At 38.4% G+C, this 24,238-nt stretch overlaps 1 protein-coding gene across 7 annotated transcripts in view; it reads right to left on the bottom strand.

Annotated features, from left to right (window-relative positions):
* Positions 1-165: 165 nt before the first annotated feature.
* LOC132191419 (valine--tRNA ligase, chloroplastic/mitochondrial 2) overlaps positions 166-24,238 on the bottom strand; it is a 60,983-nt gene continuing 36,910 nt past the window's right edge. For all 7 annotated transcript variants that reach the window (XM_059606421.1, XM_059606420.1, XM_059606424.1 and 4 more), the window contains 9 exons: positions 24,015-24,149; positions 14,758-14,808; positions 14,560-14,672; positions 11,640-11,787; positions 3,152-3,256; positions 2,947-3,048; positions 2,056-2,128; positions 1,727-1,893; positions 166-703 (listed from right to left, as the gene is read on the bottom strand). In XM_059606421.1, the coding sequence (XP_059462404.1) occupies positions 575-703; positions 1,727-1,893; positions 2,056-2,128; positions 2,947-3,048; positions 3,152-3,256; positions 11,640-11,787; positions 14,560-14,672; positions 14,758-14,808; positions 24,015-24,149 (1,023 nt within the window). In that variant the 3' untranslated portion in view covers positions 166-574. The remainder of the gene's footprint in view (positions 704-1,726; positions 1,894-2,055; positions 2,129-2,946; positions 3,049-3,151; positions 3,257-11,639; positions 11,788-14,559; positions 14,673-14,757; positions 14,809-24,014; positions 24,150-24,238) is intronic.

Below are 24,238 nucleotides of genomic sequence, written 5' to 3' on the forward strand. Positions count from 1 at the left end.
AAAATGTTTTCAACTCAACATTTTCTGACGAAAAACATTTTAGGTCGAAACAAACGGAACCTTACGTCATATTTTTGAGAATTTTTCAGTTGTAAGAAATTATCAGGCTTCAGCACTCAAACTTGGAGGAACAACACGTGTTCGTCTATGGTGATAAAAGGGGACTAACAGAAAGAAGTTTTTATTAAATCACGTTATGGCATAAAAGAAAAAAGAAATTAAGATTACAAAATAAATTTAATCTACAGTAGCACTAGCAATCATTAGCCGGAGAACAATACAACAAAAACGTTGCCACAACTTTGACACTGAAGAAATGAAGAAGCTGTTAGCATCCATCACACCCAATTCTATCCAACTGCTCTAACTCGTAGTATGTGAAGCACGGTAAAGAAGCTTTCTGGCATTGCATGGACCTTCTCACAACCCTAGCTAGCTGCCATCTGAAACGATTAACCACCATCAAATCCATTATGATGATGACGATGTTTATCCCAAATGTTTCAATATCCGGTGAAAACATTGTGAAGAGGATTTCCGCTCTGAAGATTTGTAATTGAGTCAATTCTGAAACTTAATTTGTAATTGGAGTAGTTGATTTGAGGAGAGCTAGACGGTTTTTGGTGAGAATTATCTTTTCTTCTGCTTCTGCTGCTTTTTCTCGGACCCCACGGACAACGTCAGCCGGAGCTTTCTCCACAAACTGCAGAGAACAAATAGAAATTGTAAGACATGCACATGTCATCAACAAGGAAAGGTATCAAAATGGCTGATTCTGTAGTATGAAGTGGTTCCTTCCCCAAATGCCAGCTTACCATGTCATAGTAAAAAAACTCTTCGTAATTCATCATGAAGATGGTGATAATTTTCGTAGTCAAATACGACCAAATTCTTGTTCATTAATAGTAAAATCGAAAATATTATCTATCATAACTATGTCTAGCTATATGAATTATAGGGAAAGAAAGATCTGATATTCATTCTAGAATGATTTTGGTTTACTGATCAAAAGATCTGATATTCATTCTAGAATGATTTTGGTTTACTGATCAACCTTACCGGCTAATATGTGATCTCAGCAAGATATGCGGAGAAAATAATATGTAGAATGAATTAGCAATTCAAGCGAATTGACTTGGCAACCTTTTTTTAACTCCCTTTTTATAGAGAAGTGCATCCCACTATACCAATTGCTGTCTATACTTGTCTCAAACAATTAGGCGTATATGGTTTAACTTAAACAAGTCAAACTCAGATAATAGTAATCCAAAGTAGAACTAGTTTCCTTAAGTGTCCCTTTGCAGCACAATATTAGTTTAGAACTCGAGAAGTTATCCAAAATTCTGCATAATGAACAGGTAGTTCCATTCTTTTGATTCTTCTTTTGATGGTAAACTCATGGGCAGGTCTTGAGCAATAGGTCTGATTGCCATATTACCATATTAAATTACACGATTTCTTGTTTGATTATGAAAGTTTTGGTTTTCCGCATTTCTTCTCTTCAATAAGGATAGGGACTAGACATGACAATAACAACGAAAAAGAGACAGATTTGTGCCTATTTTGTTAATGCAGCAGACTACTCTGCCTGTAAATTGAGATTTAGTGCATTTATTACCTGCCTGAGATGTTTTGCTATAGCATAACTATAGTCTTCAGAATGCATAATACTTTGTGTAAAAGCATATTAAAACAAAAGGGCATCGACAAGTAAATGAGTACATACGTTCGGGGAACTTAGGCGAGCTTTAAGTCCATCATACTCTGTCTGCATCTTGGAAAGGCGCTTAGAAAGACGTTCAACTTCAGCAGAAATATCAATCATATCAGCAAGAGGGAGATATGCCTCTAGTCCTTCACCAGCTACTAAGTGGACAGATTGTTCTGCATCTCCTGAAGTATTTATATTACATCAATTGGAAGAAATGGTTCAGCATTTTGTGTTCAGAAGCCAATTGATACCCCCGCCCCCCCCCAAAAAAAAAATGGGACAAAATGAAAGAAGTATATCTCCAGTTCTTGCCCCAAAGGACACAGATTTGAAAGAAAACATGCCTGGAGGAGAATTTGTGAATTGGACATTTTGAACATCTAGCCTGGAGAGAAGCGCTAGAACCTCCTTTTCTTTCTGCACCATGCAAATATATATGCTTAGATGGACACGTGCAAGACTTGCATGAAAAGTTACACTACCAAGAGTCCATTTCATCTAAGTAGCCTCCAATCACATAGCCAGTTTACTAAACAGGGTCAATCAGATGGACAGTATGGCTACGTGACAAAAGCATAATTACTAGGATTTCTATTTCAGCAAGAAAACAGCATAAACCAGACAGAAAACAACCATGCAGGGACAGATCAAATTCATGCATACATAAGTCAGAAGAACAAGGTGAAAAAACACTGGTAAAGCCAGGGTTAAAAAAAAAAAAAACACTCAATAGAACTTTTGCTGCAACAATCAAAACTCTGTTGTATCTGATTTAATCACATGACCAAGTTATCAAACTGATTCAATCATGGATATTGTTAGAGAAAAAGGGACAAGTGTCCCTATTCAAAAAGGTAGCGAGGTGTCCCTATGTCATAGTGTGAGGTGTAATAAATCTAGTACATTGTATTTACTCCTATAAATACTAGCGTATGAGTGAAAAAGAGTTGAGTTTTGGAATCACTATATTTTCTTAACAGATATCTCAAGATTTTAGGATGATTGGAGGTTATATCGAATGGTCAATTCTTTATGAGGTGTGTTGTTTACTTTTCTCATTAACAAAAAATGTGCAAGGATCAAGCAAGCATGTCAAGATTAATATTTCTAATTGTTTGGCTGATGTTCCAAGATATCACTAGCAATCGTCTAATGTTGAACGAAAATTATGCAGATACAGGAATGAAACATTTCATTCTCCAAAAGTTAATGACAGAGACATGGACAGCACTTACAGATATATATTGGATTACTTCTTCACTTGCAACAATAGATGCAGATATACGCTTCCCTGGTTCAACAGAATATTCCGCTCGAGCATTCCGTATTGCTCTAGTCTAAGAACCATAATGGAGAAAATTTAATGAAGGTAATAAACTTTCACATAAAACCAGGTTGCATGTGAGGTGTTGAGGGAGAAACAAGAACAGATATACTCACTAAAGCTTGTAAATTTTCAAACTTCTTTATTGAGTTGGCATGCCTTGGAAGTGAAGTTTGTGGCCAAGGAGACACCATAATAGCTTCTTTCCGTTGGGGGAGTGCCTGTTATGAGTTGAAAAAGATAAAGAATCCAGAAAACTAGTGCCATATAGTAGTAACACTGGAGAGAAATAATAGGTCAAAGACCCTGAATAAATGCAGGATTCAGATTTAAAGTGACTGTAATGGTTTCACAAGCAAATGAGGACAGAATGATCTAATAATTAATTTTAACACTTTCAGCTATCGTATAGGGCACAAATGATGGGTCTGTCTATGTTGGTTATCTTACACTGAAATAAAATAAATAAACAAATAAAACACCATCCACCAAGCGCAGCAGTAAATTTCAAAATTTAACAGAGAATGATAACAGCACATAAGCAAAGTTCGTTATACCAATTATCAATCTATAAAAAACCAGAAGATATGGTCCCAGACTCTGAAAGTTGCTTTACTGTACTCGTGTTGACATGAAAAGACAAGGATAATGGTATTGAGATCTGGGCCAGACACAAGACCCAACTTTTCCGACATGCCTCCATCTGACTCAAGTAACCCAACCTTAAACTTTTCACTTCCTGCTATTAATGACATTGACTATCCTATCGCTGAATGCAAAGGGGTCAGTTCTTGTACTTGGCTCCCTATATCTAGCTTTGTGTCCTATCAGCATCTTTAACCCTCATATCGTTCCTTCATATCTAAATTGTCTTCTCTATCTATTCCTCAAAATTTACAAGATCAGTAATCCAAAGTGAAGGGAAGCAATGGACGAAGAGATAAGAGTTCTTCACAAAAATTGCACATGGAAGCTAGTTGAGTTGCAAGTGGAAAGAAGGCTGCTGGATGCAAATAGATGTTTATAGTGAAGTGGCTGATGGGTCAGTGGAAAAATATAAGGCGAGATTCGTGGCAAAAGGCTTTACTCAAACTTATGAGATAGACTACGAGGAGATGTTTGCCCAGTAGCAAAGATGAATTCTATTTGAGTTCTACTTTCTTTGGCAGCAAACTTAGATTTGCCACTTCAATAGCTTGATGTGAAGAATGCATTCCTCCATGGAAATCTAGAGAAAGAAGTATACATGAAACTTCTTCTTGGTACTCAATTCTCCTCAGCTAAGGGTAAAGTGTGTAAACTGAATAAGGCCCTATAAGGACTGGAACAATCAATGAGAGCATGGTTTGAGAGATTTTTGTAAGCTATGCAGAGATCGGCTATAAACAAAATCAAGCAGATAATACATTGCTCATCAAACATTTCTCACAAGGAAAGGTAACTGCTTTAATTGTTTATGTAGACAAAATATCGTGTTGACTGAAAATGATGCTGAGGAAATACAAAGGTTGAAAAATTATCTCGGCAGTGAATTTGAGATAAAAGACTTAGGCAACTGGAAATATTTCCTAGGTATTGAAGTAGCAAGATCCAGACATGGTATCTTCCTCTCCCATTGGAAACATATTCCTGACCTCCTCAAGGAAACACGGATCTCGGTAAGGCTGTTGGCAATCTAGTAGAGCAAAATAAAAAGTTGGGAGATGTTAGAAGAATGTATTAGGGTTTGAGAGTAGTTTAGTCATTGTTGTATTCTTTAAGCTTATATAATAATATGTTCCAGGTGCTTGCTGTTGCATATTCGGGATAAGGATATCCTAACCTCAAACCGGGATAGGGCTGTCCGTGTTTTGGTTTCCCCTGGTCCAGTCCGGTTCAGACCTATTATGCCGCCGGTTCAGTCCATTTTCCAGCCGGTTCAGGTCAGTTTTTTGACAATTTCTCTCGGTTCCTTCCGGTTCACTATGGTTTAGACCTATTTTGCTCAAATTCAGTCCGGTTCAAGTTAGTTTTTGACGAATTTTCTCGGTTTTGCCATGGTTTGAATTGTTTTTAGTTGACATAAGTCGCTTTCAGCAAGTTTTGCTTTGAATTGGGGCAGTTTTGTTTGAGTTTTTGTCTATTTCTACTTGGTAGTTCGTTCGTTGGTGGGATCGTGTAGTTGTTTGCATCTTGTTACCACATTAAGGCCCCTCACTCCGATTTAATTACTTCTGCTTCTATGGGTCCAGCTCCTATGACACATGCGAAACTAAATGGAAAAAAAATTATGTTTATTGGTTGCGATCTGTGGAAGTATACTTGAGAGGGAAATGTCTATATTCTCACTTGGAATCCGAGCAACCTCCGAAAAATAGCTCCACAAGCCTTTGGGACCGGGCCAACAATCAAATTATCTCTTATGTTGAATAGTATTGAGCCTCACATTGGATCCTCGTGTCTCTATCTTCCTACTGCTAAAGCAATTTGGGATCATCTCTAGCATATGTACTCTGGTACTGGGAACATCACTCGAATTTATGAGGTGTAAATAATATTTTGGACATGAGCAAGGTACTCAAACTGTAGATGAGTACTACAATCAATTTGTGGCCATCTGTTAGGAAAGAGACATGTATCAGCCGCTCTCCATTGACTTGAAGAAAATGGAAATGCAACTTCAAGATGTGGATGTGGTTCGGTTTCTTCCCTATCCAAAGTGGTTGGCTTAGGTACTACCCACCTGAGTCCTAACATTGAGTTGTTGTATGTTCTACATGTTCCTAGTTTCCTTTTAATTTTTTATCAATTAGTAAAATCACAAAAGCCCTTAACTGTTCAGTTAGTTTTTACCCTTCTCTGTGCATTTTTCACAAGACAAGGAGGATGATTGGTATGGGGCATGAAGTTGATAGCTTATACTATCTCAATCTAGCACCTACACCTACCTCTTGTGCGCTGCAATCGTTGGCCTCCACTCTTTAGTGGCATTGTCGTCTTGGTCATCCTTCCCTTTCTACGTTGAAACATCAAGTCCCGAGTCTTCATCACGAGTAGTCTGTGCCTTGCGAAGCTTGTTAGCTTAGTAAGCATCATCGTGTCTCATTTCCGTCACGTGTTGTTAGTAGAGTTTCTAGCACTTCGAGTTAGTTCATTCTAATGTATGGGGTCCCATTAATATAGCGGCCAATAAATTCCACTATTTTGTGACCTTTGTGGATGATTTTCCTGTATGACGTGATTATTTTTAATGAAAAATCGTTCCAAGTTATTTTCTATTTTCCACAATATGATTAAGACTCAATTTGCTCAGAAAATTCATATCTTGCGTTCGGATAATGCTAAAGAATATACATCTCGTTCTTTTGCCCCTTATTTGTCTGATAAAAGCATTCTCATCAAACCTCATGTGCTCACACTCCACAACAAAATGGTGTGGCTAAACGCAAAAATCGTCATCTAAGATGTTGCACATTGTCTCTTGATTCATATGCATGTTCCTAAACAATTTTGGAGTGATGCCGTTCTCACTGCTTGTTATTTAATTAATAGGATGTCCTCCTCGGTCTTAGATGGTACCTCTCCTCATTCTCTCTTATATCCTTCTTTATCCTCGTTCTCTTTGCCACTGAAGGTTTTTGGATGTGTCTGCTATGTTCATAATTTTGGTCCCAAATTTGATAAACTTGACCCTCACGCTACGAAATGTGTCTTCCTTGGGTATTCCACAACCCAGAAGGGATACCGTTGCTATAGTCCGGTTCTTCGACACTACTTTACTTGTGCCGATGTCACATTTGTTGAGTCTCTCCCCTATTTTCCTACTACTATCTCTTTTGAGGTGACTCTTCCCTTGAGCGTAATGTCAAGTCTCTTCCGCTGCCTGTTCCTCTTCTCTCTGCACCTGACTCTCCTTCTCCTCCAGTCTTGCTGCCTCACCACCCACCTGCTCCACTCCAAGTTTATCAATGCCGGCTTCGACCATCAACTCCTGCACAGCCATCATCATCCTTATCATCTCCAGATCTGTTGCCTCCACCTCCGTCTGACCACTTGCCTATTGCCCTATGGAAAGGTAAATGTTCTTGCACTACCCAACATCCTATCAGTCAATTCGTCTCCACTAGTTCTTTATCTCCTACAGTTTCTTGCTTTATTTCTCATCTCTTTAGTGTTTCTATTCCTAAGACAGTTCAGGCTGCAATATCCGACTCTGGTTGGAGGCAAGCTATGGAATTGGAAATGAAGGCCTTGCATCACAATGGGACGTGGGAGCTTGTTCCCTTACCACCTAATAAGAAGATTGTTGGTTGCAAATGGGTCTACACAGTTAAGTTTCATCCTGATGGTCCGGTTGAAAGATTGAAAGCTCGGCTGGTTGCTAAGGGCTATACGCAAACATATGGTATTGATTATGATGACACTTTTTCTCCAGTAGCCAAAATTTCATCTATTCATGTTCTTATTTTCCATGGCTACTAATCTTGATTGGCCGTTGTTTCAATTGGATGTAAAAAATGCCTTTCTACATGGGGGCTTGTGTGAGGAAGTTTATATGGAGCAACCACCTGGGTTTGTCGCTCAGGGGGAGTCTCAGGGCGATGTTTGTAAATTAAGAAAGGCATTGTATGGTCTTAAGCAATAACCACAGGCATGGTTTGGAAAGTTCTCTAAAGCGATATTGAAGTGTGGTCTTCAGAGATGTCAGATAGATCGTTCAATATTCCACTTGCATACTAGTTCAAGCAATATTCTTCTTGAGGTATATGTAGATGATATTGTCATTACTGGAGATGATTCAGGAGGCATTGCCCAATTAAAACAATTTCTACAGGATCAATTTCATACAAAGGATTTGGGCAAACTTCGATATTTTCTAGGTATTGAAGTTGCTAGTCATCGAAAGGTATCAACTTATCCTAGAGAAAGTATGCACTTGACTTATTAGAAGAGACAGGTCTTTTGGGTTCTCGACTAGTTGATGTTCCGATGGATATAAATAAGAAATTACTAAAGGATGAAGGTGAATAATTTGAAGATCCTAGCAGGTATCGTCGTCTAGTTGGGAAGTTGAACTATCTTACTATCACCAGGCCAGATATTTCATATGCCGTTAGTGTTGTCAGTCAGTTCTTAGAGGCTCCTCGGGTTTCACATTGGGAAGCTGTTACTCAGATTATTCAGTATGTAAAGAGACAACCAAGTCTAGGAATATTGTATAGACTAAATGGACATCTTAGGGTAGAAGGTTTTACTGATGTAGGTTGGGCAAGTTCTCCTTCATATAGACGGTCTACTACATGATATTGCACATTCTTCGGTGGTAATCTTGTTACTTGGAAGAGTAAGAAACAAACAGTGATGACACGATCTAGTGTTGAAGCAGAGTACAGGGCAATGGCTCATATGGCTACTGAGTTGACATGGTTACAACATTTTCTTCAGAAGATTGGTTTCTCGGCTGCTACTCCTATCCCATTATCTTGTGATAACCAGGCTGCTATACATATTGCATCTAACCCAGTTTTTCATGAAAGGTCTAAACATATTGAGGTTGATTGTCATTACATCCGAGACAAAATACTCGATGGAGATATATCTACAGTATTCGTGAAATCTGGAGACTAGTTAGCTGATATGTTTACAAAATCTTTATGTTGTAACCGGTTAGAGTTTATTTGTTCCAAGTTGGGTTTATATGATATATATGCTCCAGCTTGAGGTGAGTGTTAGACAAATGTATTAGGGTTTGAGGGTAGTTTAGTCATTACTGTATTCTTCAAGCTTATATAATAATATGTTTGAGGTAGGCTACGAAACATTGAACGAGCCTCCTCTTTTCTCTAAACCTTCTTCATACAAACCTCTCAATAGGAGAAATGGATGAGAGTCCTCTAATGGATAAAGGCAAATACGAACAAGAGGTTAGTAGATTAATTATTTGTTGCACAGCTGTCTAGAAATTGACTATGCAGTTAGTGTAGTGAGCCAGTTCATGCACTCACTATGAGAGTCGCATATGAAGGCAATATACAAAATTCTCTGCTATCTTCATTAGGCATAGGTTTGTTGTTTACTCGACATGATCACTTGAAACTAGAGGCCTATACAGATTAGAGATCTACTTTAGAGTATTGTACACTTGTGGGAGGCAATCGAGTTACCAGGCGTAGTAAAAAAAATAAGTAGTCACAAGATCAAGTGCAGAAGTAGAATTCTGAGCCATGACACATGGGTATGTGAGTTATTATTGTTAAAAATATTGTTGAAGGATCTTGGGTATGTTCTAACGACCTCACAAGAGTGTACTGTGACAATAAAGTTGCAACCAACATTGCCCATATTCCAGTCCAACACAATCAACTAAACACATTGAAGTGCATAGGCATTTTATCAAGGAGAAGTTGCGTGCAGGATTAATCTGTAAATCGTATGTAAAGTCGGAAGAAGAACTTGCATATATTTTGACAAAAGGAGTATCTCGTACCGTCTATCAGACAATTTTATGAAAGATTGGCATGCGAGATATCTTTGCCTTAGCTTGGGGGAAGTGTTGACCAGGAAACTCACTTAACACCTAATTAAATTCTATTCATATTTTATTTTTCATTATTGTTGTAGTTTGCATTAACTATGTTACCATACTAATTTGTATTAGGTTCTCTATTTAAGCATGTAGATGCCGTATAGCTACACATCCAAGATGAATTCTATTTAAGTCCTACTTTCTTTGGCACCGAATTGAGATTGGCCGCTTCAAAAGCGTGACGCAAAAAATGCATTTTTTTTTCTTCATGGAGATCTAATGGATGAGGTATACATGGACCTTCCTCCTGGTCCTCGATTCTCCTTAGCTAAGGGTAAAGTGTAAATAGAAGAAGGCCCTATATGGGCCAAAATAGTCCCCTAGGACTTAGTTTGAGAGATTCCCCCGAGCTAAGCAGAGACTCAACTATAAGTAGAGTCAGCCAAATCATACATTGTCAATCAAACATTCGTCACAAGGAAAGGTAATTGCTTTAATTGTTTATGTAGATGATATCATGTGGACTGGAAATGGCGATGAGGGAATACAAAAGTTTATATATATATATATATATATATATATATATAGTGAATTTGAGATAAAAGACTTACGCAATTTAAAACATTTTTTTGGGTATTGATGTAGCAAGATCAAGACATGGTATCTTCCTCTCCCAGTGTAAATATGTTCTTGTTCTACTCAAGGAAACAGGGATGCTTGGTTGTATGGATGTTGACCACAAGAGGTTAGATGAAAATGAAGAGAGTTCTCTGGTGGATAAAGGCAGGTATCAACAATTGGTTCAAAGGTTAATAGATGGTCGCACCCTTGTTCAGACATTGCCTATGCATTCAATGTAGTGAGTCAATTTATACATTTACCCCGGAAATCTCATATGGAAGCAGTTTACAAAATACTTTGATATTTAAAATCTTCACTGGGGAAAGGGTTATTGTTTACTTGGCATGATCACCTGAAAGTAGAAGCTTATACAGAGACAGATTGGGTCGGGTCAGTCACAGATAGGAGATCCACTTCGGGATATTGCACTCTTGTGGGAGGAAATCTAGTTACCTAGCGTTGTAAGAATCAGTCAGTAGTTGCTAAAGCTAGTGCAAAAGATGAATTCTGAGCCAGTGGCCCAGGGGAATTATTGTGGTTGAAGATTCTACTAAAAGAACATGGATATGGTTCGAAGGAGTCTGAGATTATACTGCGACACCAAGGCTGCAATTAACATTGCTCATAATCTAGTTCAGCATGATCAAACTAAACACATTGAAATTGATAACCATTTTATCAAGAAAAAATGGTTGTAGGGTTTATTTGTACACCATATATGAAGACAAGGAAGCAATTTGCGGATATTTTAACAAAGGAAGTGTCAAGTAATATTCTTCATTCAGCCTTGTACAAGCTGGGCATACGAAACATCATCAACTTGAGTGGGAGTTGTTGAAGAAGGAAACTTCTTATATGCGGCTGGCCTGATTTTATTCCTATTATCTCTCATTAATTACTTTCCATGCTAGATTGTAATACTTCTCTATTTAACACGTGAATTTGTATCATCGTATCATCAAGAATAATAATATGTATTCTTCCCAGTTCCTTTCTCCAATTTTTCCTTCTTTCTTTCCATTTACCTATGGTACATTATCTAATAACTCCACCTTTTGAGCTTTTTCTTCTTGTTCCTTTTCACTTTTCTTTTTCTTTTTCCTTTTTTTGCCTTTTCTTTCCCTGGACTCTCCTCTTGGACTGTAGTCACACTATTTGGGCTAATGTCATGTAAATATGGACTTACGCCATTATGTGCCTGTACTTGGATCCAAGTAAGGACTAATTAAAGGAAAAAAAGGCTTACACTTTTCTTGAGCACAGTCCCTACATCCTATGTTGTGGGCACCACACAAGCCAGACACCTCTACACATTCATACGAATACCAGAATCATATACCCAAGATTTTACCCAAGTTCATGCAATATAGCCTACAAATGTCCACAGAAATTTATCCATACCTTACGTCTAATGGAAGGTAAATGAAAGAACCACTAAAATACATACGCAAGTGCTGAGATTGTAGCGAAATCATTACCTGCCATAATTCCTCAGTAACGAAAGGCATGAAGGGATGCAGCAATTTTAGTATGTTTTCGAAAACATACAACAGGACTGCCTGTGCCACTGGTGCAACTGAATCGCCCCCAGAGTGATAAAGCCGAGCTTTACTGGCCTCAATATACCTGCCAAAAGGGAAAAGTGAACCAATGGCCAAGGGAAACTTCGAAAAGGCAAGCATTCGATACAATTGAGGAAGCTGAAGGGCCTGGTTAATATCACATATCAATATCCTTGAGAGATTGAAAGTACTTATCAACGAGCCCTTCATGCAACCATATTCTTAAAAAATCTTTCCTCCTTTTATTTTCAAAGACATATGCATAAGTAGTGTTTATTTATTCTAAAAATTCTAGGTTAATGTTTTTATGTATCATAAATAACTTTTGTTTGGTGTCATAAGGAAATATTTGTGAAAGCCACTAGTAAGTAAATCCAATTCTTTTTTTTCTTTTTTGCCACATTTATGATTTTTCACCAACACATAAATATAATGCTTTATTAAGTAGATTGTTGAGGTATATTTCCAAAAACTAGGCTGACTGTTGAAGTATATTTTGTAAAAATCCCCATTCCCTGTTATGATGCAATAGTAAGTAAAAGAGGCAAAGACATTTCTTGTTCCCTTCGTTGAATTTTAAACTTTGACAGTTACCTAGATTTACGTAAAACAGTAACTAGTTACTCAGGATTAAAGTTCTTCGCTGTTATAGAGCTTAAGGGAGTTGCTTCTAGCTGGCAGTTTCTATTCTTTATGCGTCACTGAGCTGTACTAGTTGCTTTTTAGAGAACTGTGCAATACTTCCTTATGATGTAATCTTTGCTATAAATACGTGATCCGTGCTGTTTTGGTAGTGACGAATAAATTGAAAATTGAATTTTCCTTGGGATTCCAGTCCCTCCCCTTTCTCCCTCTTCCCATCCAACTTTCTTCATCTATTCTCTCTTCCCAGCAATTCTCACCTTCTCCATCGCAGAAATTCTCAGCATTCTCATCTCATTTCTCACCAAAACTGAATACCAACCAAATCAGACCTATTCCTCTACCTTACCCACTTAATTATCACCACAATCCTAGCAAGACAGCCCCTTAATCACAAGAATGCCTTGGCTGTCCTGCACAAAAAATGTTGGATTAAACAACCAAACTCAACCAACGATAGTAGAGTTTAGCGTTACAATAGAGTTATTATTAGATGTGAGCTGAACTTTAGTAAGTTATCCACATAGTTATGCCCCCACTAGCTAGGGTGTCAGCAGACATACAAAGCATTTAATTAGGTTAATGAAACAATAATAAGAAAAGAAAAAAAAAAAAAAGCAACTTAATAATATCCTGAGGAAGCCTAAGAGAGTGCGGCTGCAAGCTCCTAATTACAAACAAAAGGAGAAGGAAATATGGTAAAACTATATATGATCCATTTTTTTGATCAATAAAACTATATATAGTTTGATATATAGTTTTATCAAATATAAATAAAACTATATAGATCGATTAAAAAACTAATGATGCTAATTGCTCGATCAAAGAGGAAAAGTATCAAAAGTTTCACTAGCTGTCTTTAACAATTCTTTCTAAGTGTCATCATTGAATAATTCTTAATAGAATAACTTGCGTTAGTATATTATTTCTGAAACTTGCTACATTTGAAACTGTGTAACACAGGAGTACTTGTCTTTTCATATCAATACTTTTTTTTTTGATAAGTAATGTATATATCAAAAAGCGTAAGGCACCTCCAAATACATAGAAAAACCAAAGCTAGCCCACAAAAGACCCCATATCAATACTTGTGATTTACCTAGGGAGATGAGGGGTGGGAAGGGAAGGGTGGGAAGGGAAGAGGAACAATAATTTTTGTTGTTAGAGAATATTTTAGACTACAATGATAATTGATAGTTGAACAATCATTCTTGTCAGAGATTAATTATCACTTCACTAAATTAGGTTTGTATCTCAAATTGCCTTATTGATCAAGTAACTCGTGCATTTGTCCAGAAATAATTACAAATAGACATTATTATGCAATAAAATTGTGTCATGCATTTACATGAGTAAAAATAAATAGTTAAGTAATCAATTAACCATTTAATATCAATTTAAGTTTTTAAGACAAATGATAATTTATCATGGAATCACAACAGATGATTCTTAGTTCGAATCTTGATTCTACTCCATCTGCCATTTAACGGTTTTTTCTTTCTTTTTCTTTTTTTTAAGAAAAAATCATGTTGGACCATGCTTATTGACAGGAGTCTAGGCCCACACATTAGAAAATAAATTTTTAAGACAAGGTAATTTATCAACATCATAACCTTTCTACAACAAATATTCATAATCAATTATGGAAGGAGGTTCATAGTTCGTAACAACCTACAAAAACATAATAGTCCCTAAGAAACAACATCCATAAAACGATCAATGCAAATCTTGTATGCTTGTTTTAACACTTTATTTTTCATATTCTCTTCAAGTATTTTTTGTCATATAATTTAGACAATATATATATATATATATATATGGTTATTTCAACTAATTGAACTTCAGCTGGAACGTCAATACATAATTTTAGCAATGCATAACTTCTAATTCATCTGGAAAGTTTGTCCTCCATGCTAAAAGTTTGACAGGCTCAAGATCCAACAACATCTTGTTTTACTTTCCAGATATTTACAACCTAAATAATACATCTGAACTTCAACACATTTTAAGATGCACTGAAGAACTGAAACTTAGGGATCACTATCTAATTTGTCTTATGATAGTTGCTTGTTTCCAACATTTGGAGAAATCTAATGCTTGTGTCTAATCAGTAATGAATCTATTCTCTACAATATAACTATATATGATAAACTTAAAACATGTATTTTCCGATTAAAACGACATCATAACATACCAATCAGCAAAATCACCCCAAAAGAAATCATATGTTTCCCTTCCAACATCTCCAAAGAAAAATTTTTCATAACTTGATGTCACCATGTCAATAAGCAAATGAAGTTTTGAGACCTGAAAAGAAGACAAAGTAAAATGGTAACTACAGGGGGGATACTGAATTGGCATCGCAGAAAATGAGTTTTAACAATTGTCTTACCACCCAACATTCTGGTAAGGGTAGTGCAATTAGAGATTCCTCCATGTCAAACTGACACCAAAAAAAAAAAAAGATCTTTTTAATTCACAAAATATGTATTGCCTACCTTCCACAAATGCTATAATTACACATCCATAACACAATAAAACAAAAATCCCAATCTAAACGAAGAAAACCTCATTCCTTCACAAGATGAACACCATTAGTAAGTGCAGATATTTATCTTCACATACTTTTTAGTTCCTTCAATCATCTATGTGGGCTGGCCATAGACTGAATTTTTATGAAGCATCTGTTCATGTAGTATAGGCCCTTATGTCATCCTTGATTCTCTGGAAACAATGTCCGCCAGGTGCAATGACCAGAGTAAAGTTTTGATTATTAGCGTTGCTGGATTGTCTTAATCCTGAACTGCATTTGGAAAAGCTAGTTGAGGATTTGGGGTCAAGAGTGGGCTGATCTTTGCAACCTAGTGCCTTGGCCACTTTATACATTTCCAAATCAGTAGAAAATTCATGATCAGGAAGAACTACCTAACCAAAGAAAAAAAAAAAAAAAAAAAAAAAAGCTTTCAATGGATGGAAATATGTACATAGCTTGCCTCCTTCCTATCACTTTTTTTTAGCAGCCATAAAGCCACAGCTAATTCTTTCATGCAGAAACAATTAACTTCGTGGGATGTTGGGTACATTTGTAATTTTTTATGTAGAAATTTAACATGTCGAGGTAAGGATCAAAGAGAGATAATGATGCAGCAACCGAATAAGGTCAAGTTGTTTTCTTTAAGAGTAATTCTTGTAGCAACTGAGATTTTCATTCTGGGGCACTTTTGTTACAGTATCTCATTTTGTATACGCGAATTAAAGAAGTACTAGAATACAACTAATTTGGTACAAAGAACTTCCAATAATATTTGTTAGAAGAGTTATTAGGGTTGTGGGCATTTTTGGGTAAAGTGATGGCATGGGTTGGTAGCTCTAATCCAACTCCTACCCAACCACATCGCTACCCACCCTATACCATTACCATTATCGTCATGTTCTCAATACTACTACGCGAACCACCTCCATCATCATCACCATTCCCATGGATCCTACCCCCATTGTCCTCCATACCACCACTATTGTTGTCACCACCATCACCACTATCATCATGATTGTTGCTTTTACAATGCCACCCTCATTCCTAGGCATTGCTGCTATTGTGCTACCACCTTCATAACCATCATCTCTATTGTTCCCACTTCACCATCAAAGTTGCCATTGATACCATTGCATCATTGTCAACTCCAACACCACTATTAACACATGGCATCTCACCACCACCATCACAACTAATTTGGTAAAGTCATTAACACAACAATTATTATTGCAAATGCTCTAATTTCTTAGTTCTCATCAAAATAGTGAAAGTTTAAATTAGTAGAAATTTAATCTAATCAACTTAAATTCCTTCATTGAAATCTAAAAAGTTTTCTAAGTTCTTTACCCAAACAAAACATTAGGGTTACGTGAAGAGAGGGAAATTAAAAATTTAGGGTTTTGAGTAAAGAACAGATTGGGTAAAGCGCGACAAAGGATTTGGTAGATATATTGCAAGAAATACTCTTGGTCTTATCTTAGGATGCTATAAAAAAAAAACTTGCAAAAAGCACGTTTGAACAATGATAACAAACCAACAATCAAATTTCTTACATGCTCATTGTTAGTCTTGTATATAAGAAACAACATAAGACCTTCTAACATATGGTGCTGATGGCTAGAGATAAAGAGAGAAATAAGAGTATGTAATGTGAGAGAACAATCCAACATTGTTTGGTTTGTGTAAATTATTTCACTTTCTTCTTAGATGATAAACTTTTCTTTACGGGTTGTCTCAAAATATGTCAAACTTTCCAGAAGTAAAGTTCATACTTTACAAAAAGCAAAAAAGATATTAGAAATCATATAATCTATGTTGAGATGGATGAAGTAATAAACACAGATTTCAGAAGCTGGTCGGTGGAATCCAAAGATTTTCAGATGACGGTGATGGATGGTGATACTAGTTTGATATTCAAGGAGAGAAGCAGGGGTCTAGTGAGGTCCATAAGATTGGGAAGTAGTGAAGCAGTATGGCTTTTGCACATTTTTGAGGAGTTGATTTCAGTGAAGGATTCAAGGGTGTTTAGAGATCAATCTAAACCAGGGTACCCACGAGTGCTAGCCCATAAATGTTCTAATAGGTGTGGCAGATTTTTGGTGATTGAAGAATGTGAGGGGAGGGAGAAGCGTAAGGCAGTCAGGGTGCCGGAAGGAAAAAACCAGATAGGGTGGAGTAAACTTGAGTCTGAACTGCAAATAGCCATAAGATTTTTTCAACCACATTTGGCCCAAAGGAACGATGCAGGGAAGAAGAAGAGAAGTTTTACTGAGGTGCTGAAATCCACACTGTGTCCGAATGAGGAACTATTTGGGCCATCGTCTAAACCTATCGCTAGGGTGCCCAAATGGCTGTCGGAGGGAAACGTAGATCCAGGCGAGTCACAGATGAAGAAGTGTAGTCATATCTCTGTTCCAGCTAGTTCAGGTCCAGTGACAATCCTCAAGTCTCCGGTGGGGTGTCCGGCGACATCAAAGGGCAAGGAAAAGGATAAGGGAACTTTGGTGGAAGATGAAGAGTGGCAGAGGTACACCAATGAATTTCCGGCAATCCTGTCACCGGTGCAATCTAGTCTTCCGGCAAATCCAGCTCCGGCGAAAGCTGTTTTGTTGGGTAGCAATGCTTTGTCTCATGCGATGGCAGTTACGAAGGGTTGTACTGGGACCTAATAGGAAGGAATGTTCTGACAGTGGGTACGTGGTATTTGCAGATATCAAATATGCCAACCTAAAAAATTCGTTAGAGAAATTATAGCAGGAAATTGGGTGTTGCTTGGAGCGGCTGGCAGTGGGCAAACGGGCTTCATGCGTTAATGGGCTTTCGGAGCTTGGGCCTGCGCAAACCAATCTTGAAGTTTTGGAAGGAGATGGCGTTCAGCCCAACTAGAAGATGGGCGTGACTCATGCGGTAGATTCTGGGCCCAAAAGGTTTGGTAAGAAATATAAGAGACTAAGGCCAAGAAGAGTGAAACAATTCCGAAGGACTAGGATGACGACCATGTTAGGAGACCCAGGTGCTTCCTCGACTGTCGCCGGGCATCGCTTTACGCTCAGTCAATCTCAGGTGTGTTCATCGGCAATATCTGAGTTGGGTATATTGGGAAAAGCGCCGATCAGTGTGGGTATGGGGCTAACCGGCATGATGAATGGTGTTTTACCTAGGTCGAAGACAGAGGATGCCGATGAAGCATTTGGAGGAAGCGCTAGAGGTGGGGGGTGGCGATAGGGGCTTAAATCCCCTAGGAACACTGCTGGTAGGCGCTCCGACAGTCTCTGAGCATGGGTTGTGCCGACAGGGGCTGTTCCTGGGGATGATTCCGGCAGCGAGGTGGATAGTCCTGGGGGTGTTGAGATATCTAGACCAGAGAATGCCGCTAGCCCATCACCGTTGAAAGTTTGTGAGATAGAAACTAGGATTGTGAATTTTTGTCCTACTGAGGCAGAGGTGGAAGATGGGTTGACCAAAGGGATGGAAGATACGATGGCAGATTGTCTGGATGTCTCTTTCGAAAACAGGAAGGACACAGACAGTGGATCCTCTAAAGCCAGCATGGAGGTGTCTATTGTTCCTCATTTGATGGAGAATTCTATTCTTCTCAAGGAGTCCACGTTGGCAGGTCTAGAATTGGAAGTATATGAGGCGGAAGAGCACAGTCTGCTGGCGTGCTATCCAGCTAAGGGGTTTTCGGGGAAGGAGTCTAATTTTGATGATAGATTTCTGAAGCTTGTGGAGGAGTTTAGTCACTATGTGGGGATCTCGTGTGATGGGTATGAAAGGAAGCTTTCAGAGCTGTTTGCGACTATTATCGCAAGCAATGAAGGAAATGGAACGGGCGTGGCCTCAAATATGGGGAAGAAAGGTATGAGAGAACTCAATAACCTTGCATGCTCCATTAATTGTGACGGTAATGCTATTAGGGGGAGGGCTAAGGGAAGAACTCATAGAGATCTGTCATGAAGCCTAGGATTGTTTCTTGGAACGTGAGGGGTTTGAATGAGGGTAATAAGTGCTTGAGGGTGAGGAATATGCTTAGACAATGGAAGGTGGACATTGTGTGCTTTCAGGAGACGAAGATGGAATCAATTTCCAGCAGTTTTGTGAATAATTTGTGGGGTTGTGCTTACGTCGATTGGTGCTTTGTTGCTTTTGATGGAGCTTCTGGTGGCATTTTGTTGATGTGGGATAGAAGGGTGGTCACAAAGATCGAGGTCTATGTGGGAGAGTTTGTTGCAGCCTGTTTATTCAGGAATGTGGAGGATGATTTTATTTGGGCTTTTGCGGGGGTTTATGGCCCGAATGTTGACTACTTTAGACGTTTTCTTTGGAAGAGTTGGCTGCCCTTTCTAGTTGGTGGGAGGTGCCATGGGTTATTGGTGGTGATTTTAATGTCACCCACTTCCCTAGTGAAAGGTCAGGGGGAGCGCGGTTCACTACCGCAATGTCAGAGTTCTTGGACTTCATCTCTAAAGAGGGGCTTATGGCCCTTCCACCTGCAGGAGGGACATTCACTTGGTCCAATTCTTATTCTCGGTCTAGGATTGATCGTTTTTTAATTTCTCTAGAATGGGAAGCCAAATATCCTAGCCTGCTTCAGAAGAGGTTGCTTAGATTGTGCTCGGATCATTTTCCCATCTTGCTTGATTGTGACGGTATGATTGGGGGTAAGAGGCCTTTCAAATTTGAGAATATGTGGTTGAAAACTGATAGTTTTGTTGATAAGGTGCAAACTTGGTGGTCTTCTTACAATTTCTTTGGCACTCCGAGCTTCATTTTGGCATGGAAGCTTAAGACCTTAAAAATGGATATCATAAGATGGAACGAGAATGAATTTGGAAATGTGAATGTTATTTGCAAAGAGAAAGTGGAAGAATTGAAGGCTATGGATAGACTGGAGGAAGAGAGAGAATTGGGAGAAGAAGAGAAGAACAGAAAAAGGGTGATTGTTAGGGAGTTGGAGATTGCTCTTTTACAAGAAGAAATTAGTTGGAGACAAAAATCTAGGATCCGTTGGCTCAAGGAGGGTGATAAGTGCACTAAGTTATTTCATCGGATTGCCAATTCTAATAGAAGATGCAGCTCTATTGAGTCCCTGTTCATCAATGGTGTTCTTTCTTCTAATCAAGACATCATTAGGGATCATGCGGTGCACTTCTATAAGTCTTTATTCTCTGACAATGCAATTGGAGGGCTAGGTTGGACAACCTTGCCTTTGATTGTTTGGGAGCGGGAGAGGCTGATCGGCTAAAATGTCCTTTTAAGGAAAGGGAAGTTTTGGAGGTGGTGAAAGGTATGGATAGAGACAAGGCACCGTGGCCGGACGGTTTCTCAATGGCTTTCTTCCAAGATTGTTGGGAAGTGATCAAGGAAGACATTATAGCAGTTTTTTCCCATTTTCATGCTCGTGGTAAGTTTGAAAAAAGCCTTAATGCTACTTTTATTTCTCTTATTCCAAAGGTTCTAGGAGCGTCCAAGCTTAAGGAGTTTCGTCCTATTAGTCTTATTAGTGGGATTTATAAGATTATTGCTAAAGTTCTTGCTAATAGAATGAGGAGGGTGTTGAATAGGGTGAATTCAAAGCCTTGAAACACGTTCATAAAAGGAAGACAAATCACGGATTCGGTTCTTATAGCAAATGAATGCCTGGATAGTCGTATCAGTTTTGGGGAACCGGGATTGCTTTGCAAATTGGATGTAGAGAAGGCTTATGATCACATTGATTGGAAGTTTTTCTTGTATTTATTGAGGAGAGGTGGATTCGGTGAGAAGTGGTGCTCTTGGATAGAGCAATGTATTTCGACCACTTGTTCCGTATTGATCAATGGCACTCCTGCTGGCTTCTTTAGTAGCTCCCGAGGGGTGAGGCAGGGAGATCCATTGTCTCCATTTCTATTTGTCATTGTTATGGAGGCGTTTAGTAGGATGATTGCTGCTGCAGCCAAGAGTGGCTTCATTTCAGGCTTCTCAGTGGCAAACAATTTATCTGAGAGGATTAACATTCCCATCTCTTGTTTGCATATGACACGTTGGTATTTTGTGGGGCAAATCTTGATCAAATTCGTTCTCTTCAAGCCTTACGTGTTTGTTTCGAAGCTGCTTCGGGTCTAAAGGTGAATATGGCTACATCAGCTTTGGTCCCGGTAGGTGATGTGGATAATATGGAAGAATTGGCTGGTGTTTTGGGTTGTGAGACGGATTCTTTGCCTTTGAAATACCTGAGGCTCCCCTTGGGTGCTCGCATTAAGGCCAAATCTATCTGGGATGACATTTTGGAAAAGATTGATCGGAGGTTGGTGAGATGGAAAAGAATGTATCTTTCTAAGGGAGGTAGGGTTACTCTTATAAAGAGCACCCTCTCTAACCTTCCTACTTATTTCCTGTCCCTTTTTCCTGTTCCTGTTTAGGTGGCTAAGCGCATAGAGAAGCTCCAACGTGATTTTCTATGGGGAAGTTTAAATGATGAATTCAAATACCATTTGGTTAATTGGGATAAGATTTGCTCTCCTATTTCCAAAGGAGGTTTACGGATCAGGAAATTGAGACTGTTCAACCAAGCTTTGTTAGGGAAGTGGCTATGGCATTATGCGCACGAGAGAAAGGCTTGGTGGCGATAGGTCGTGGATGCTAAATATGGTTCTGAATGGGGCGGTTGGCATTCTATCAACATCTCTGGGTCTCATGGGGTGGGTCTTTGGAGGTATATGAGTAGGGGGTGGAGGATGTTGTCTAGCCATACAAGATTTGATCCAGGAGATGGTTCCAAAATCAGATTTTGGGATGATGTTTGGTGTGGAGAAGCGTGTCTTAAGGATGTTTTTCTAGGCCTTTACACCATAGCTAATGCAAAAGACGCGTCTATTGCTAACAATTTGGATCTCACGGGGGGAGCTCTTCAATGGAATGTTAGCTTTTCTCAATTGATTCATAATTGGGAGTTGGAAGTGCTAGCCTCGTTCTATCCTTTGTTGTACTCTCATAAAATGAATAGGGAAGTAGAGGATAAAATGTGGTGGATTCTATCAAGGGAAATTCGATGTTCAATCTTACTATAATGTTTTGGCTAGTACTGAGGCTAGTCATTTCCCTTGGAAGAGTATTTGGCGCACCAAGGCACCCACGAGAGTGGCCTTCTTTACTTGGACGGCGGTGTTAGGGAAGATCCTCACAATAGATAATCTTAGGAAAATGAATCTCATTGTGATCAAGAGATGTTGCTTGTGCAAATCGGATGGGGAGACGATCGATCATCTTCTCCATTGTGAGATCGCTCGCTCTCTATAGGATGCTATCTTTAGCCGGTTTGGATTGTCATGGGTCATGCCTCAAAAGGTGGTGGACTTGTTCGCTTGTTGGTGGTCGGGAGGGCGTTCTCAAGAGATGTTGCTTGTGCAAATCAAATGGGGAGACGATCGATCATCTTCTTCTCCATTGTGAGACCTCTCGCTCTCTATGGGATGCTATCTTTAGCCGGTTTGGATTGTCATGGGTCATGCCTCAAAAGGTGGTGGATTTGTTTGCTTCTTGGTGGTCGGGAGGGTGTTCTCAAAGTGCCGTTGTGTGGAAAATGGTTCCCTTTTGCCTAATGTGGTGTTTATGGTTAGAAAGGAATGCGAGATGCTTTAAGGATTCTGAGAGATCTTTGGAGGACCTCAAGGCGCTCTTCTTCTACACGCTCTTCACTTGGACAGCAGCTTGGCTTGCCCATTTAGTGATTAGCTATCTTGATTTTCTTGTTCTTTTTTCTTCTCCTAATTAGGCGTTTTCTCTTGTATACTTCCTGTGTACTTGGGTTGCGCCCCTATGCGCTTTTGATATATAAACTTTGCTTATCAAAAAAAGTAATAAACAAAGAGAAGTATAAGACCACCATGCGTGTAATAATCTCCGGTTCTCATAATATCTCCTCCATTTGTAAAATGAAAAACTACATACTTTCTTGGGGAAGCGATAGCCACTAAATCCTAATAGAACATCTTAGATTTCTCGTAGCCCAATAAATACTCAAAGTAAAGATCAAAAAATATTTTCCTACCATAAACCTAAAAATTTACATAACTATTTAAGGATAAAATTTTCAAATACCAAAATTATTACTAGAGGCAATCCACTCTTGAGTGCACGCACTATGGACCCAAGTAAAGCCTATGTCCAAACTTAATATTTATTTGTTGGATTGCAGAAGGAAATCCTTAGTTGGAACAAACCATAATGCCCCTATCTAATCAAATGTCCCAGTATGATCACTCTCAAATCGTTCAAAATAGACTTTAGTTCCAGTGTCTTGGCCAATGCACCTTTATCAAAATACTTGATTTAAGAGGACTTTCCCCTTTCCTGCCTTATGTCTTAAATAATTAGCATTTAACGATGTTTTAAGCTCACAAATTTAATTTGATGATTCATACTAAATTTTCCTTGTCAAATAGAATCAAAATACATGATATATCCCAAAAAACCAAACATATCTAGATAAATTTTCATGCAAAAGAATTGGAATTTAGAACGCTATTCTCAATAGGGCATGCAGTTTCTTTTTTCCATTTCCAATCATTTGAAATTCTTCTAATGCATTTGGGTTGCCTCCTCGAATCCCTAGTATTTAATAGTGAAATATAAACTAGGAAAGGAGAAAAAAAAAATTCACCTCCACCACTTGGTTTCTATAAGAATCCACATTAAAGCTGAGTGATAAACTTAATTCTGAGGCAGTTGATTAGAAGCTTACATCCTTTACAGCCCTATGGAGAACACACTCCACAATTTTTAGCAAATGCAAGAAACGAGAAATGTTAAGGTAATCTGGGGTAATTTATGGAGAATGCACCCTTTTCCCCGATGGAGAGAATGCAGTATTTGCCCCTAGCTTATTCCAAAGTTTAACGTCCTGAGATTTGAGGTAATTTCATCTCCGCATTTTTATAGAACGATAGGGGTTCTGTTAATCTTATGCTTTGTGCAAAATATTTTCCTTTCAATTACTTGAATATAAATACATCTTTCTTCTCTGGTTAAACAAAAGAAAGTTCAATGAAATATGAGTTGTTTTATCAATTTTTAACTCTAGCATCATAACATCATTTCACTGACCACATCAAAACAAAATGATGAACATGACAAACCTTATAAGCAAGTATACTTTCCCAAGTAGCATCATTCTGATCAGGCAAATTCTGCAACACAAACTTGCCAGCATTCCACAATTTGTTAGTGAAGGCCTTGTTCGAGGCCAATCTCTCCGTGGATAAATTAAGGTCCTGAAACAAAAAAATGTAAATCAGTTGGTAAGGTAACATATATAAGCAAGTATACTATGTTGACAGGTTGAACCAATGCAGCGATTTGA

This window comes from Corylus avellana, chromosome ca9, assembly GCF_901000735.1.
Source record: "Corylus avellana chromosome ca9, CavTom2PMs-1.0".
NCBI classification, from domain to species: domain Eukaryota; kingdom Viridiplantae; phylum Streptophyta; class Magnoliopsida; order Fagales; family Betulaceae; genus Corylus; species Corylus avellana.